At 39.6% G+C, this 18735-nt stretch overlaps 1 protein-coding gene across 1 annotated transcript; it reads left to right on the top strand.

The window, feature by feature from the left end:
* Positions 1–5357: 5357 nt before the first annotated feature.
* LOC103516117 (galactokinase-like) lies at positions 5358–12863 on the top strand. The gene is made up of 7 exons (XM_026828604.1): positions 5358–5562; positions 6670–6808; positions 7179–7304; positions 9888–10072; positions 11045–11201; positions 11691–11811; positions 12441–12863. Exons 1-7 carry the CDS (start codon positions 5358–5360, stop codon positions 12582–12584), a joined length of 1077 nt encoding a protein of 358 aa, XP_026684405.1. The 3' UTR covers positions 12585–12863.
* Positions 12864–18735: the final 5872 nt, after the last annotated feature.

Here is an 18735-nt window from a genome sequence, read left to right on the forward strand (position 1 = left end):
GTCTGTCTGTCTGTTCCCATAGAAGGACTTATCCAAACCTGGTCGACCTATATATCAAATTAAAGGTCTTTTTACCAGGAACACGAAAATGGTGGTGCAAATTTTGTCCAGAAAACCATAAAGCCAAAAATCCAAAAAAACTGGTTTTTGGGGGATTTTTTTCACATTTTCTCACACAAATGAGCTCTGATCTTGAAATTTGTCGCGACGACCTATAAACTCAAAGCGAGAAAGTTTTAGATAACATTTCAGTCGTTAATTTAAGACCGGTTTTAGCGTCATCTATGTTAAGCTACGCCGAGCAAGGCCAATAAATGGATGGGTGACTTTTTGGGTTGTGTTTCAGATTGTAGATATCAACTGTTCTACGGGTATTCTAGGCGGATCTCTAATCAATGTAAGTACCTACCTGTTTTCATTTCATGTTTTGCCTTGTTAAAAGATCTTTTTTCTTGACTTGAACGTGGATATGGTTCTCTATAAATAGCCTTTCCGTCAGCTCCCATGGCGTAGTGGTCACTGCACTCGCCTTGCACGCGGGAGACCCGGGTTCGATTCCCGGCGGGGTCAAGAAATTTGTATCATGCAAATGATTGACTCCGTGACTGGATGTTGCGGGGCCCACTCAGCCTCGTGAGGATAATGAGTAGCTATGACATATAAATGCGCATAGCGACCGGTGCCAGCGTGGTAGGTAAACATTGGATGTTAGGATTATTGAGATATTGAGAACAATCCTACAATGCTGCAGTGAGCACCAAGAGTTGTGATGCTTTCCGTGTCCATGAGATAGACATGGTACCTATCTCACATAATAACACAAAGAAACTGCATTTACATTTACATTTTCTTGTCTGGAATACCTCGTATAATTGAAGGGTTAATTCAAGAAAGGTTTAAGTTCAGACTTATGAACCGAAGGTTTTCGTCTTGAGAGACGAAAAATTGCGGAAAATAATGTTGTTGCCGTTTTCTCTACCATTTTAAATGGCTATTTTTCCATTTTGACAACACTGGTTTACCTTTTCTTGTCTGGAACACCTCGTATAATTGAAGGGTTAATTCAAGATAGGTTTAAGTTCAGACTTACGAACCGAAGGTTTTCGTCTTGAGAGACGAAAAATTAAGTTTTTAGTAAAACAGCATTAAAGTTTTTGATTTATACTGAAACGTATTGGGAGGATTTTAACCGAATCTTGTATCTACAGTCCACACCTACATCTTGATGAAGAGTTTATCACACATAATTATTTTAGGACTTCGCAACCTTTTTGTCAGTATTTATCCTATGTTCTTTTGGAACTATACGACTTTTTAAGAATGTTTTGCTTTGGAAAAGCCGATTTACCAAAAAAAAAGGCCTTAACAAGTTTTGGGCCTTCTTGCGCAAATCCTTTCAATTATCATTCTTATTTTTTATCCATATTATTTTCATTGAAACTAGAATGGTTCTTATGATAGTTGACTTCACAAAAAGAGGTCGCATATTCTAATGAAATTAACCCACTCGTCTCACCTGGTCACTTACGTTCAAGCTGTTGTGCAAAGTCTTCATAGGGTTCTTGGTTCAAATCCACGGCTACGCCACTATAATTATCCCGCTTACCAGTGAACGTGCTCATGTTTCGAATAGCTTGGAATTTACTGGGAGAGATCTTGTCTGAGCTGAAATCGAAACAAAAGGTTGTTGTGTAAGTTGTGTAGAGAAAATGTCGCGTCGTGTTATAATCTAGGAACGAAAAGTATAAATTTAAAACCTAAAAAAAAAGATTGCGCTGTGTCTAAAAACTTTGGGGAAAATGCACAGATTATTAATTTAGTTGTTTGTTTGTATGTCTGTTCGTTGGTTTGTTTATTTTCAACACCTATTTATTAGAACACTTCGAAAAGTTCATGTTAGAGTTATACTGTATGATCCAAAGACTTTTCACCTAAATACCCTTTAGGGATGATTTTCTTTTCTTACCTTGATAATGTTGTGTTGGAAAAGTAGGGAGAAAAATTCAAAGCACTAGTGATATCAAACGAACAGCAATACAATTGAAAAAGTATGATTAGGATATACATGATGACCTTGCCCGTAGCTACATTATACATATTCATGATCTAGGTACATAGGTACTGTACCAATATTACAGGCACCTATAAGTTGTCACTGTACCTATAGTAGAGGTTCTACCAATGCCACAGGTAATAAATAGATAATTAGTATGTTTGTAGTATGTTCTTGTCTACTTCTTAGGTTTGTACCTAAAATAAAACTGGATTTTTTTTCCTTCAATATTATTTATCAAGATTGGAATTTGAACTTGGTTTGAAATAAAATAGTTAAATTAGGTCAGACATTGAGCAGATTGGTTTCACCGTGTATTCTTTTATCTACCTTCGACATAAGAAAGAGAATGGTTCTGTAGATACTTCAAAAGGTCTTACTTCAGTGGAAAATGGTTCTCAAAATGAAGACAATACTCCAGAGATTATACCTGTTGAAGAGTCTGATGGTGAAGAAGAGACTTCAATGGATTATAATGATGGAGTAAGTAGAGACGTTTCAATGGAAAATGATGATGCAGAATACACTTCAACAGAAAATAATCCTGCAAATGAAACTTCAATGGAAAATGGTCCTCAGGAAAAGAGTCCTCATGCCTTAAAAAAAGAATTGGTAAAGTATCTGGTTTTACAGTCGCAGCCACCTTTCAATAAGTCTTAATTGGAACAGAAGGGGGCTTATTACAAAAGTTTGATGGCTGTGTATCTAAAAAACATACAAGACTCGAAAATATTTCATTTGACTACAAAACTTTGCTGTGTACTTACAAAACATGCAAGACCCTACAAAACTGTTTCCCTTGGCTACAAAAATACAAGACACTACAATACGGGCTCCTTTGTCAAGAAAATATTGGTAAAGTATCTGGTTTTACAGTCGCAGCCACCTTTCAATAAGTCTTAATTGGAACAGAAGGGGGCTTATTACAAAAGTTTGATGTCTGTGTATCTGCAACACATACAAGACTCGAAATTATTTCATTTGACTACAAAACTTTGCTGTGTACTTACAAAACATGCAAGACCCTCCAAAACTGTTTCCCTTGGCTACAAAAATACAAGACACTACAATACGGGCTCCTTTGTCAAAAGTAGTAGAAAATTCAAGGGGTAAGCTTAGGAGGTTTGACAGAGGGAACTGTAACTGCCAAGGTCTTATCGTCCTGAAAGCGAAGAGAGAAGGAACACGGGATCAGAGAAAGCCAGCCGTTCCGAGAACGAATCTATCTTCCACCGATCCTCGCTCTTAACCCATTCGTCTCTACTTGTACGTCTGAACGAACCTTTCTATTAAGTAAAACTCTTCTTCTTTTTCTTCGCCTTTTCCCGTGTACCTACAGACGTTTTTCGTCAGCCTCTCAATCAACCCTAACTAGGGTGATTGCTTTGGGCTGACATTTGGTTTTGGCTACAAATTTTACGAGTGAATGCCCTTCGGACTCAACCTTTTGCGATTTCTTTAGCGAGGGAAATTCAGGCTGGTGTACTCCCTGTTTATAGTCCCCCAGCCAGACTAAGATGGTATACTCACTGTTTATAGTCCCCCAGCCAGACTAAGCTGGTCTACTCCCTGTTTAACGTCCCCCAGCCAGACTAAGCTGGTCTACTCCCTGTTTAACGTCTTCCAGCCAGACCATATTAAGTAATAAATAATACTTGAACAAAATATTACATATTATGATTTGATATGACCCAGTAGTATTTAGTAGGTAGGTAAGTAGGCACTAGATTTTGTTTGGAAGGTTTTACTTTTTTTTTTTTTTTTTTCTCAGTGTAAGACAAGGTTAGTGCGATATGCTAGTGGAAAATTCAAGGGGTAGGCTAGTGGGTTAGTAAATTGATCCTTTTTACTTTTTTTTGTAGGGGTTTGATAGAGAGAACTGTAACTGTCAAGGTCTTATCGTCCCGAAAGCGAAGAGAGAAGGAAGACAGGATAGGAGAAAGCCAACCGTTCCGAGAACGAACCTTATCTATCTCCCACCGATCCTCGCTCTTAACCCATTCGTCTCTACTTGTACGTCTGAACGAACCTTTCTATTAAGTAAAAATCTTCTTCTTTTTCTTCGCCTTTTCCCATGTACCTACAGACGTTTTTCGTCAGCCTCTCAGTCAGCCCTAACTAGGGTGATTGCTTTGGGCTGACATTTGGTTTTGGCTACAAATTTTACGAGTGAATGCCCTTCGCACTCAACCTTTGCTTTTTCTTTAGGAAAGAAAATTCATTTTGGTATACTTCCTGTTTATAGTCCCTCAGCCAGACTAAGCTAGTCTACTCCCTGTTTAACGTCCTCCAGCCAGACCATATTAAGTAATAAATAATACTTGAACAAAATATTACATATTATGATTTGATATGACCCTGTAGTATTCGGTAGGTAGGTAAGGAGGGACTAGATTTTGTTTGGAAGGCCTTATGAAATTTGTGATAAAACAATATTTTCTGAAGAAAAAAAAAAGAAGAGGAAAGCCTTGAAAAAAAAATCCGAAAGGACAACAAAGAAAGCTCTAAGGAGCAATATCAATATAATTCCAAAATTGAAGTGGAACTGAAAGGAACTAAAAAGAAGGGAAGGAAAATCTGGAGAAGTATTGTAAAGAGAAGCTGTACGGTAAGTATATAAATATAAGTACCCTATTTAGGTACTTGGTGAATTGATAACTCTCTTATCAATAGGTCAAAATATCATAAACAGGTACGTATTTATAAGCTTTCCACTGATAAGATTTTGTTCCTAAACCACATACTGGGTTACTGATGATCTTCTGACTTAAACTTGGTCCTCGAATTTTCCGTCAAATTTCTTACCTTGTAGATGGCTAGGGCTAGTTAGCTTGGAGGGTAGCGCGTCTGCCTTGTAAGTGCTAGGCTGCGGGTTCGATTCCCGCCCGGGCAAATTTTAGAGAGGACATTGATAGCCTAGTTAGCTTGGACCTTCCACCTTCCAGCGCGTCTGCATTTAGATTCCTGCCCGATATCCTAAACAGATAAGGTACGTTCTCTCGGAACGGCTGGCTTTCTCCTATCCTGTCCTCTCTAATAATAATAATAATAGACTCTTGAGTGGAAGGTAACCACTAGGCGAGATTAACGCCGGAGGCGTTTTCTACCATTTAAACCTTAAAGCTCCATTATTATGTGGTCAAATTCTCAAATAAATGAGGATAAAATTCCATGCCTCGGCTCGAATCGAACCCACGCCCTTCTGTTTACCAGGCGAGCGTCTTGACCACTGCGCTACCGAGGCAGGTTGGGTATTATGGGCTCCGAGTTGGGTTAAAACTTTCAATTCACTTCGTTCTATTAAATGACCTTTCACTTCCAGTGTCTCCCAGTGGTGACAGTACTCCTGGGCAGCAGGAACAACTCCAACCAGATTCACCTTCATTCCGACAGCGCGAGGGCAGACAAACCCACGGACATTAGTTTCGACATCCCCAAGGTGCAAAAACTGACCCCTGGAGCACCCAAATGGGCCAACTATGTCAAAGGAGTGGTCAGCATTTTCAATGGTAAGTAAAAAATCGTGGTTTTCTTCTTTGGAAACTGAGACGATTTTCCCTTTTTCTGAAGTTCGGTTCCCCTCTTTTGGTGTATTAGCGTCTGTATGCTCATTTCTCCTCTTCTGGCGCGGTAGCGCCTGTACTTTTGTTTATTCATCGTATGGACGTTTTATTTTTTCAAAGGATATACATAGAATACAGAACAAAGGAACATTACGCCTGTACTAAACCATTGGAAACCATCTTGAAGAGGGGGAATCTTTTCGGTTTTCGAAAGTAAAATGGTGAAAATACACATTAACAAGCTGAATTCCCCGTCAAATATTATAAAAGCCTGCGGTGATAGCTCGCTAAATGCACCAGTTCCAAATGGATCACTAAAGTGAAGCAACGTTGCGCGTGATTTTTAACTTGGTGGGTGACCATCTAGGTAATTTTCTTGACTTGAATACCTCTTTTATGTACTTCTCTCTTTGTGCTTGAATTTTTTTTTTTTTTTTCCTCTCATTTGTTGTTGTTAACTAATGCAAAGGAATTGGTTATTATGTCATTTTCATTTAAAAACGTGAGAATTTTTTCAGTTAAGAATAAACCTCCCTCTTTGACCGATCGCAGCAAACTGAATTTGTAGTCACGTCAGGTTTCGTTTTGGTTCGCCGCGCCGGTCTGTCTAATGTGTAGAGTCCTCTTATAGGTACCTTACACGATCATGAGTAATGTCATTATTTACAAGTAATTACATTACTAATGATCATGTAAGGTACCTTTTAAGCATGCTCTTTGATACCTACCTTTTGTTTGGGTGGAAGATCTTAGAGCTAAGTGCGAGAAAACAAATCAAGCTTATTTTGCATTTATTAGTTTTAAGTTCTCACTCACTAGAGTTCAGTAGTTCCTGAGATATGGGCTTGGTACCTGGGGAAAGACACGCATTTTGAGTCTGGTAGCCAAAGTGCTAAATGCACCAGTTCCAAATGGATCACCAAAGTGAAGCAACGTTGCGCGTGATTTTTAACTTGGTGGGTGACCATCTAGGTAATTTTCTTGACTTGAATTCCTCTTTTATGTACTTCTCTCTTTGTGCTTGAATATCTTCTCTACTGTTTCATGTTCTAGACAGAGTAGCTCCAGTGCCAGGATTCAATGCGGTTATTCTCTCGTCTGTGCCCATGGGCAGTGGTCTATCCAGTAGTGCTGCCCTGGAAGTTGCCACCTATACATTCCTCGAGTCTATTACTGATGAGAAAACACTCAAGTAAGTTGGAAAAAACTCCAACAACTACCTACTACAACAACAACAACACTGAAATAGATTGGGAGGGAACAATTAGTGAACACTCAAAAAAGAAAGAAAAATGTGTTTTTATATATATAGGTACATATAGGCATTTTTGTATTTTAATTATTTATCAATCATCAAACCATTAAAACTTAAATACAATTGAAATTTTTTAAGATTTCTAAGAGGATCTCCAAATTTCACCAGAGACAACTTTACTGACGGATTTTTAAGATTGGTCAACCAAAAGTGACTATGAACTTGAGCTGTATTGTGGATTATATCAAGTACACCTAAGTCTATTGTGAACTACCTATACTTACATATTCTATTTTCCCTCTCACAGATTAACAGACAAAGCTCTAGCATGTCAAGAAGCAGAACACTCATTTGCCGGTGTGCCATGTGGTATTATGGATCAATATGTATCTGTTATGGGAGAAGAAGGAAGTGCCCTGCTTATAGACTGCAAGTAAGTCACTTGAAACATATTGTAAATGAACTCCCCATCAGTCAACCCATTTCTGGAACGAGAGTCGAATAAGTCGAATTTAATAGCTGTTCCGATTACTTTTGTTATTGAATTCCGAGTGGTTTGGTGCGTATTTAGTTTGCAATAGTTGGAAATTATACTGTGTTCTCTTCCTAGGCTTTTATTATTTCGAAGAGTGCAAAAAGCTGTTGTTTTTTTTTTTATTTTATTTCGCTTTCTCGGCCGGTGTAGAGCTCCAGTTTTGTAGTAAAGTGGTTGTTGTTAGGTACTTGTAAATAGGTAAGGGTGATTTGAACACCGATTTCAAGGCGCTTCGGCTTACTGTGTTTTGGTAAATGTGCTTCAAACTTTCGAAAATAATAAAATTTTATCTATTTATATTATTGAGTAGAAGGTATAATATTACAATTTTTTCGATTCCACCGTGAAACGAACCTGGGTCTCCCGCGTACAAGACTTTTCAACATTACCTCACTCCGTTTCTCTCTCTTTCTCTCTCTCTCTCTCTCTCTCTCTCTCTCTCTCTCTCTCTCTCTCTCTCTCTCTCTCTCTCTCTCTCTCTCTCTCTCTCTCTCCCTCCCTTGCCTTCTTTTTTCTTCTTCAAGAAAATTAATCTTAAGAAAAGTAATAGAAAGTAAAAACTAATTACTTTTTTTTCCTTTCTTTTCTTTATTATTGAAGAAAACTAATTATTATTTCTTTTTTTTTTTCTTCCAGATTTTCACTCATCCAACCTTCAATCTTCCTACCCCAACCACCCAACCTTGCTCCCCAACCCACAGTGTAAACCTCCCGACACAGAGTGTAAACCATGGCTACAACCTATGAGAACGCCCATGATCTGCTCAAGAAGGGTTACGCCCTATACGAGGCTAAATTCAATGCTAAGCCCCAGTGGGCGGGATGTGCACCAGGCAGGGTTAATTTGATAGGAGAACATGTCGATTATAATGATGGCTTTGTACTGCCCATGGTAAGTAAGGAGTTTTGTGTTCTATTGTAGACTCACAAACCGCATGTTAGATAGGAAGGATAGGATAGGAAACATGTCAGTTATTGCTTTCTTGGACAATTCCATCTCAATGGTACCGATAAAGTGTTGACATTATGTAAAAAGAAAAAAAAACTACAACCTACAAAAACAACCTCCGTATACCTATAAAAAAAATGATAATGAAGTTTCATAGCCATTTCATTGGCCTTTAAGCCGAATTTTCACACACCCTATAAAAGAATTACAACTTTCTAAGTTTTAATTTTAAGTCAAAACCAAAAAGAAATCGTTCAAAAATCAAAAGTTCAGGGGGCGTGTAAGGTGTAAGTGACTTTATGAACGTACTGTACTTTCATTTCCTTATAGCATTGGATTGAAAAAGATTACAGTATTGAGTATTTGATTGTAGACGCATAGATTAGAGAGAATGTAGGTATTTACGTAGCTAATCTCTTAGCAATAAAGTTACAATTGAGCTTTATTTGTTTGAGATTTAATGGAATCAAAATACTCTCCTGCGATAACAAAACCTCACACAATAATACTCGTATAACTTTGAATACAGTGTAAGACAAGCTCGAGAAATAATATAACTTGAAATACAGGGTAAGACAAAGTTAGTGCGATATGCTAGTAGAAAATTCAAGGGGTAAGCTTAGGAGGTTTGACAGAGGGAACTGTAACTGCCAAGGTCTTATCGTCCTGAAAGCGAAGAGAGAAGGAACACGGGATCAGAGAAAGCCAGCCGTTCCGAGAACGAATCTATCTTCCACCGATCCTCGCTCTTAACCCATTCGTCTCTACTTGTACGTCTGAACGAACCTTTCTATTAAGTAAAACTCTTCTTCTTTTTCTTCGCCTTTTCCCGTGTACCTACAGAGTGGTATTATGGATCAATATGTATCTGTTATGGGAGAAGAAGGAAGTGCCCTGCTTATAGACTGCAAGTAAGTCACTTGAAACATATTTTAAATGAACTCCCCATCAGTCAACCCATTTCTGGAACAACTTGAGATTTGATGATTAACTTCCCCATCCGTGGCACGTTTGGCACAAGGCATCTACTTTTACCAATAATTTTGACAATAATTGTCATGTTTTTTTTTTTATTACTTCAACCTCAGTGGTTAGCACGGTGGTCTCTGGATCTGCAGGTTAGTAATTCGACTCCAAGTTGGGTCATAAAATTTAACGTGGTGTATTAAGCAGGGAACGACATTTGTGACAGGCATTTCCCAATGTTGAGGTGTGTTCAAACATAGTCAACCAGCTGTCGATTATATGTAGATATGTTACCGGAATTCTGTAGAATGTAAATGTCAACTTTATTTAATGTTTATCAATATTCTACAATATTGTGAAACACAAAAGACAAAGAACATAAAAGAACACTTGAGACTAGAATAAAATGGGATATAAGACATACCTAGGTATTCTATAGCCCACATACCTAGGTATTCTATAGAATGCCTAAATTGACTAGACAATTTGTGAAATTATTCCCATTTCACACTTTCCTTGGGCGTTTCATAGAATGCACCTCAAATGTGAATATTGTTGTTATACAGAACTCACGAGGCCCGGCACATACCATTAGGTGATGATCATCAGTATGTATTCCTCATTATCAATTCCAATGTACATCATGAACTATCATCCTCTGAGTATGCGGTTAGGAGAGCCCAATGTAAATCTGTGCTGGATAAACTGCACAGGGTCAGCTTCCGAGATGTCTCACTCAAATCATTGGAAGGTAAGTTTTTCTTGCTTCTTTTTTACATGATTACCTACAATTGAGGCTTGATCTGGAAAAAAGGGCGTAACGTTACTTACGCCCTTTTTTTTTGAAAGTCTGCATTTCAGGATAGCAAATTTTGTTCTGAACACGACTGTGAAAGAATCAAAGAGATACTTTTCTACGACAAGTTGTGGCCAATTTTTTGAACCCTGTAACATTGTGTTCATTTGAAAATAACAAGTTTGGCCATGCCTCGGGATGAACTAGCGGGATTCCGGAGCGAAGCGACGGAATTCAGCTAGTATTGACAGCCCAAAGCAATCACCCCAGGGCTGATTGAGAGGCTGACGAAAAACGCCGACCCCGTCTGAACACGGGAAAAGGCGAAGAAGAACGAGAACCAATGAAATATCGTATAAGACCTTGTTCAGACTGCGAGAGTAAAGTGACTTTTTACTCCTATGCTGGTAGTATAAACAAGGTATATTCTATCAATTAACATACCGGGTGTTCTATTTGTTTCAGGTACACACTGATCATGTGAACGACATCATAGCCAAAGTGAAGGCCCATTGTGTGAACAACCCCACCCCTACTTTCTTCGTATCTGATGCTTACCAGGGAGCTACCCATGTATCTTTGGAGGATTGGCCGCAGTATCATTATTAAGGCCCCCTCTGTATTTACTGGGGCCCCCTGATAGTAATGTGGGCCCCCTATCTTGTATCTGATGCTTACCAGGGTCGAAGAGAGAAGGAAGACAGGATAGGAGAAAGCCAGCCGTTCCGAGAACGAACATTATCCCATCAGGATAAAATTCGCCCCGGGCGGTAATCGAACCCACGGCCTAGCGCTTACAAGGCAGACGCACTACCAACTAAGCTAACTAGACTGGCACTTATAAACTTTAAACGCGATTGTTTCAAAACTATGTTTTTTTTTTTCAAAACTAATTGTCTACCATTTTACATATGTTTCCACCCTCAGATAAGCACGCTCAGAAGTTACTGTCGGATGAAGAATACAAGCGAGGTCATCACGTAGTTACAGAGATAGATAGAACTTACAAGGGAGCCAACGCTCTCAAGGAAGGAGACTTTGAAACTTTCGGCAAACTGATGAATGAGAGTCATGACTCCCTGAGGTAAGGTGTCTGTGTCTTAGCATGCCCATCTCGTAGAATGTCCCTTGAAAAAGCAACGCCGAACGTAGTGTGTATTTGGACTAATTTCTAACTAAAGGTAATGTAGCCAGCCAAGTTAGCTTGGAAGATAACTCGTCTGCCTTGTAAGCGCTAGGTCACGGGTTCGATTCCCTTCCGAGGCGAACTTCATCTTAAATAGCTAAGGTTCGTTCTCGGAACAGCTGGCTTTCTCCTATCCTGTCCTCTCTTGGCGTTGAGGAACGATAAGACCTCCGTTGTTGCGCATCCCTCTATCAAACTTTGTACTTTCTATTACTACAGTATAGCGGAGCTATACTAGTAATGAAAGTATTGCAATCGGTATTCCGCAAATGTAATAGAAAGTCGTGTGATGTTCACACCAGATTTTTTTTTTTTTTTTTTTTTAATCTTGGTCCCTATTAAACGGTTGAAAAATGTTAAGAGACTTCTTATTTTAAAATGTTTCAGAGATGACTACGAGGTATCATGCAAGGAGTTAGATGACATTGCCCACTGTGCTCAATCACTACCAGGAGTATTGGGATGTAGAATGACTGGTGGTGGGTTTGGTGGATGTGCGATTGCCCTGGTAAGTCCACTAAATTTAAGAAGAGGAAGAAAAAAAAAGTCATTGGATGCCTAAAGCCACGGACATATTTGCCAAGAGAACATGAACTCAGCCTACGATTAATAACATATTACTTATTATCAGCTCCCATGGCGTAGTGGTCACTGCGCTCGCCTTGCACGCCGGAGACGCTGGGTTCAATTCCTGGCGGGGTCAAACATTTGTATCATGTAGGTAAATGATTGAATCCGTGACTGGCTGTTGCGGGGCCCACTCAGCCTCAAGAGCCTGACTTGGAGACTTAAAGCAGAGAGTAGACCAGCTTAGTCTGGCTGGGGGACTAAACTTACATAGAGGATACCTGTCTGAAATTTCCATTGAGTGCGAAGGGCATCCACTCGTAAAACAAAAACATTTTGTAGCCAAAACCAAATGACAGCCCAAAGCAATCACCCCAGGGCTGATTGAGAGGCTGACGAAAAACGCCGACCCCGTCTGAACACGGGAAAAGGCGAAGAAGAAGAACCAATGAAATATCGTATAAGACCTTGTTCAGACTGCGAGAGTAAAGTGACTTTTTACTCCTATGCAGGTAGTATAAACAAGGTATATTCTATCAATTAACATACCGGGTGTTCTATTTGTTTCAGGTACACACTGATCATGTGAACGACATCATAGCTAAAGTGAAGGCCCATTGTGTTAGCAACCCCACCCCTACTTTCTTCGTATCTGATGCTTACCAGGGCGCTACCCACGTATCTTTGGAAGATTGGCCCCAATATCATTATTAAGGCCCCCTCTGCACTTACTGGGGGCCCTGATAAGTTCCCGTTTTTTAGTTTTTGATTTTGAGGGCTGCCTGGAAGAGACTGATGAGGAACGCCGACCCTATTTAAATAGGAAAAGGCTTGAAAGAAGAAAAATTGACTGGGCGGATGCATGCTTTTCTTTACCATCCTATATTGGTTAGTGTGGTGGAGTTGGATCTGGAGGTTACTGGTTTGAGTCCAGTTCAAGTCATTAAATTTAACGAAGAGTAATTAATCGAGGGAGGACAATTATGTGTGACAACTTATTTCATAATTTGACTTTTTTACATTTATTATAATAATAATAGTGCTAATTTATACTGCTCACATAGGACTGTAAAGTCCCTTTACTCCAGCAGTAGGCTACTACTATTATTGTGGTCAAATTCTCAAATTATATTGAGGATAAAATTCCATACCTCGGCTGGGATTGAACCCACGCCCTCCTGTTTACCAGGCGAGCGCCTTGACCACTACACCACCAATGTACCCACACTTTGCAAGTGAATAACTGTGCCAATAAGCCCTTGAGTAGAATAACTGTGCCAATAAGCCCTTGAGTAGAATAACTGTGCCAATAAGCCCTTGAGTAGAATAACTGTGCCAATAAGCCCTTGAGTAGAATAACTGTGCCAATAAGCCCTTGAGTAGAATAACTGTGCCAATAAGCCCTTGAGTAGAATAACTGTGCCAATAAGCCCTTGAGTAGAATAACTGTGCCAATAAGCCCTTGAGTAGAATAACTGTGCCAATAAGCCCTTGAGTAGAATAACTGTGCCAATAAGCCCTTGAGTAGAATAACTGTGCCAATAAGCCCTTGAGTAGAATAACTGTGCCAATAAGCCCTTGAGTAGAATAACTGTGCCAATAAGCCCTTGAGTAGAATAACTGTGCCAATAAGCCCTTGAGTAGAATAACTGTGCCAATAAGCCCTTGAGTAGAATAACTGTGCCAATAAGCCCTTGAGTAGAATAACTGTGCCAATAAGCCCTTGAGTAGAATAACTGTGCCAATAAGCCCTTGAGTAGAATAACTGTGCCAATAAGCCCTTGAGTAGAATAACTGTGCCAATAAGCCCTTGAGTAGAATAACTGTGCCAATAAGCCCTTGAGTAGAATAACTGTGCCAATAAGCCCTTGAGTAGAATAACTGTGCCAATAAGCCCTTGAGTAGAATAACTGTGCCAATAAGCCCTTGAGTAGAATAACTGTGCCAATAAGCCCTTGAGTAGAATAACTGTGCCAATAAGCCCTTGAGTAGAATAACTGTGCCAATAAGCCCTTGAGTAGAATAACTGTGCCAATAAGCCCTTGAGTAGAATAACTGTGCCAATAAGCCCTTGAGTAGAATAACTGTGCCAATAAGCCCTTGAGTAGAATAACTGTGCCAATAAGCCCTTGAGTAGAATAACTGTGCCAATAAGCCCTTGAGTAGAATAACTGTGCCAATAAGCCCTTGAGTAGAATAACTGTGCCAATAAGCCCTTGAGTAGAATAACTGTGCCAATAAGCCCTTGAGTAGAATAACTGTGCCAATAAGCCCTTGAGTAGAATAACTGTGCCAATAAGCCCTTGAGTAGAATAACTGTGCCAATAAGCCCTTGAGTAGAATAACTGTGCCAATAAGCCCTTGAGTAGAATAACTGTGCCAATAAGCCCTTGAGTAGAATAACTGTGCCAATAAGCCCTTGAGTAGAATAACTGTGCCAATAAGCCCTTGAGTAGAATAACTGTGCCAATAAGCCCTTGAGTAGAATAACTGTGCCAATAAGCCCTTGAGTAGAATAACTGTGCCAATAAGCCCTTGAGTAGAATAACTGTGCCAATAAGCCCTTGAGTAGAATAACTGTGCCAATAAGCCCTTGAGTAGAATAACTGTGCCAATAAGCCCTTGAGTAGAATAACTGTGCCAATAAGCCCTTGAGTAGAATAACTGTGCCAATAAGCCCTTGAGTAGAATAACTGTGCCAATAAGCCCTTGAGTAGAATAACTGTGCCAATAAGCCCTTGAGTAGAATAACTGTGCCAATAAGCCCTTGAGTAGAATAACTGTGCCAATAAGCCCTTGAGTAGAATAACTGTGCCAATAAGCCCTTGAGTAGAATAACTGTGCCAATAAGCCCTTGAGTAGAATAACTGTGCCAATAAGCCCTTGAGTAGAATAACTGTGCCAATAAGCCCTTGAGTAGAATAACTGTGCCAATAAATATACAGGGTTGACAAATAGTTGACTTTAAAAAAGCTCACAAAGTCAACCTAGTAAGCTTGGTTGTTAGCGAGTCTGCATTATGTGTAGTACCTACCTCGGTGGTTTAGTGGTCAAGGCGCTCGCCTGGTAAACAGGAGGGCGTGGGTTCAATCCCAGCCGAGGTATGGTTCGAGTCCAGTTCAAGTCATTCAATTTAACGAAGGGTAATTAATTGAGGAAGGACAATTATGTGTGACAACTTATTTCATAATTTGACTTTTTTTACATTTATTATAATAATAGTGCTTATTTATACTGCTCACATAGGACTGTAAAGTCCCTTTACTCCAGCAGTAGGCTACTACTATTATTGTGGCAGTAGATACTTATAAATATAAGCACTATTATTATTATGTAAGCGCTAGGCCGCGTGTCCGATTACCGCCCGGTGCGGATTTCATCCTGATGTGATAATATTTGTACATCGGAACGGCTGGCTTTCTCCTATCCTATCTTCCTTAATTCGTTCTTCGATTTCAGGGGGATAAGACCTTCAGCAGTTAAGTTCCCTCTACCAAATCCCTGCAAAAGGAAGAAAGAAAAAAAATAAACATACCTATACCTCTATCTTTTTAAGAAATAGGCCCCAGGGGCCCCCTTCCTCCTACGCTATCCAAGGCCCTGATATCAATAGGTAGGTAAGTACATAGCTTGAATAAAAAAGCGAAAGAATTGAACAAAAAAATGGTACACAATGAGTTTAAAATGGGTTCTGGTACCAAGTTAAGTAGGTCAAACGTTTTAGGTGATGCTGTGGTACTCAACAGTCCAATCTCTTCAGAGTAAGAGCACCAGAATTGTTAACTTGGAAGGTAGCGCGCTAGCGCGTCTGCCTTGGTGCCTTGTAAGTGCTAAAACGCGGGTTCGATTTCCGCCCAGGTCGAATTTTATCCTAAACAAATGAGGTTCATTCTCTCCTTCTAACTTTGATTTCGGGGTGAAGAGACCTTATGGCTGGTGGTCGGGCCCACAAAGTCAGTTTAAACCCCGTTTAACTTTTGATGACTTAATTCAAGAGTTTAACTTAAACAGACTTTAAACTTACTTTGTGGACCCGGCCATTAGCAGTTAAACCCCTTTAAAGAGTTAAAAATATTATCCACGGTCCACGATTAATTTTTATTTCAAGTTTCATTTGAAACCTCGCCTGAACCCATCTGATCGGTTGGATACTAGAGAGGTGTTGGATTGCGAGAGATTTGATTGGACGACCGATGGAAGTGTCTCCCAATGAACAGTCTAAAACAGACTTTAAACTCACTTTGTGGACCCGACCATTAGCAGTTAAACCCCTTTAAAGAATTAAAAATATTATCCACGATTGATTTTTATTTCAAGTTTCATTTGAAACCTCGCCTGAAGCCATCTGATCGGTTGGATACTAGAGAGGTGTTGGATTGCGAGAGATTTGATTGGACGACCGATGGAAGTGTCTCCCAATGAACAGTCTGGGAGGGAATAGGCCCCGCCCATTTGTTCGCTTGATTCGAGAGATTTGATTGGTTGAAGAAATTCAAGTGGTTGGATACGTTCGCTTGGTTGTGAAGATTTGATTCTGCCGATGAACGGAGACTTTCCCAAGGACCAAGATGGGAGAAATTAGTTCCCGCCCACCACATATTCGTTTGTTTGGAGAGATTTGATTGGTTAGAGAGGTTTCCTTGGTTGGAGACATTTGATTGGTTCGCTGAAGGTAGAGTTCCCCAATGAACACCCTGGGAAGATATTGGCCCCGCCTTCCACGCGTTCGGTTGTATGGCGAGATTTGATTGGTTAGAAAAGTTTGAAGGCGGGGACGAAGGGACAACCTCTCCCCACATTGGGGTGGGAGGTTGAGGGGGTATATCCTCCCAGTCCATTGGTTCTGGAATATCTTCCCATTCCATAGGAGTCTCGGGTGGTTTCCACCAATCCATGTCGAGATAGAACTCTCTTATGACGAGACTAAACAGTCTTGTGACCAGACTAAACCGTCGATGTCGAGACCAATATGCGGAATTATCAACGTTTTTCATGTAATTTTACAAGCAAAAATCATCGAAGTTATAGATTTCTACGACCTATTTCTTTGGATTTTGAGTTGAATAAATTACATACCTATAAATAGAAATCCTATGCAAAATTAGGCCTATGCTATGATGGCCTATACAAAAATCATGATGTCTAAAATAGCTATTAGATTAGGTATCTATTAGAAAATTTTGACTCTATGGATACCCTACATATTTTGGGATATTTGGGTTGATCGTTTGTGCTCCAGCAGTGAGTACCAGGTATCTACTAAGTACCTTGTGGTACCTACTAAGTACCTTGTGGTACCTACTAAGTACCTTGTGGTACCTACTAAGTACCTTGTGGTACCTACTAAGTACCTCGTGGTACCTACTAAGCTATAAGTACCTCGTGGTACCTACTAGGTATAAGCTATAAGTACCTCGTGGTACCTACTAAGTACTGAGTACCACGGTGTTCGATGCTCGATGCCTACTTCACTCTGTGTTTAGCCTAAGCCATGCCTATACAGAGCATGTGTCACCTCAGCGTTTAATATAAATGGTACTTTGGTACCCTATAGTAGTCAATACCAAGTTATAGTCATTCAGGTTTCTATACCTCTCTCTCTCGCACTGTGTCTCTCTCTCTCTATCTCTCTCTCGCACTGTGTCTTTCTCTCTCTCTCTCTCGCACTGTGTCTCTGGGTCAAGGTTGAGGCACGGGTCTTTGTACTACCAGAGAGAGAGAGAGAGAGAGTACCTACAGCAGTACACAGTATTAATGTAGGTAGGTACACTCTGTTATAGAGTGTGTTTCTTTTAGCTTACGATTATGATAATTTCATTACCTATTAGGTATTAGGTATTATTTTCATTTTATTTTTTTATTTATTTTTGTGGCGAGGTGAGGTTCCAACGATGAAAAACTGAGAACTGATCAAAGTCCTGCCAGTCTGCGATAGAAAGAAATCTTATTAGAGAAGAGAGAGAGAGAGAGAGAGAGAGAAAAGAAAGTTTTATTTTAATTTAGATTTATTAAAGTAAAAAAAAAAGATCTGCATAGGCCTAAATGAATGGGTGCATGCACGGGATACCAATCAAATCCTTCCTGATAACATATCCATTATTATCGATGTGATGGATCCGGAGACTAGCGATCACGGAGATAGAACGACTAGGTATTTATCCAATTTCTTCCCACTCGGATAACTTAGATAAGATAATACTAATGAGCATCGCATGGACATCTAGTGGAATTAAAAAAAAAGAAATTTTAGATGTGAATCATGGATCAAGATACCATGTAACGGGTTTTTACATCCGATGGGAAGGAAGGGATATGGCCATACACGCTCCATTTGAGCCTTGAGATATTATATAGGGTTGTTGACAGCTCCTCATTCATCAATCCCATGGCAGAGACAACGGATAATCAGACTGACAAAAAATCACTCTAAAGTGTTCTAGCGTACTCGAAGTGAGTATTCTGTTCCGTCTCAACAGTTTTAATGGTCGCGAATATCCAATCAAACGAAAAAAAAAATACAAAAAATAAAAATAAAATACATAACACCACATAAGATAATAAAAAATAATAGATAATAATAATAATCATAACTAATAATAGGATAGGGAGGTAATAAATAATAACAAGACATAGATAATAATAATAATCCAAAACTATCATCCTTTGACACTGTTTTTTTCGATTCACGAGTAGCAGGGCTTTAGCTTATCCCTATGACTTCTATCCTGTCCTATCCCTCTGTTCCGGTTCGGCGAACGGCTCTTGTGTTGGAATAAGCAAATAATTGCTAGGTATAACCGCTATTAGTCGGGCGCCCACGCCCATTAACTTCGGCCCGGCTATCGTTCCGAATTATGTTGCGTTG

This window comes from Diaphorina citri, unplaced genomic scaffold, assembly GCF_000475195.1.
Source record: "Diaphorina citri unplaced genomic scaffold, Diaci psyllid genome assembly version 1.1 scaffold1491, whole genome shotgun sequence".
NCBI classification, from domain to species: Eukaryota; Metazoa; Arthropoda; class Insecta; order Hemiptera; family Psyllidae; genus Diaphorina; species Diaphorina citri.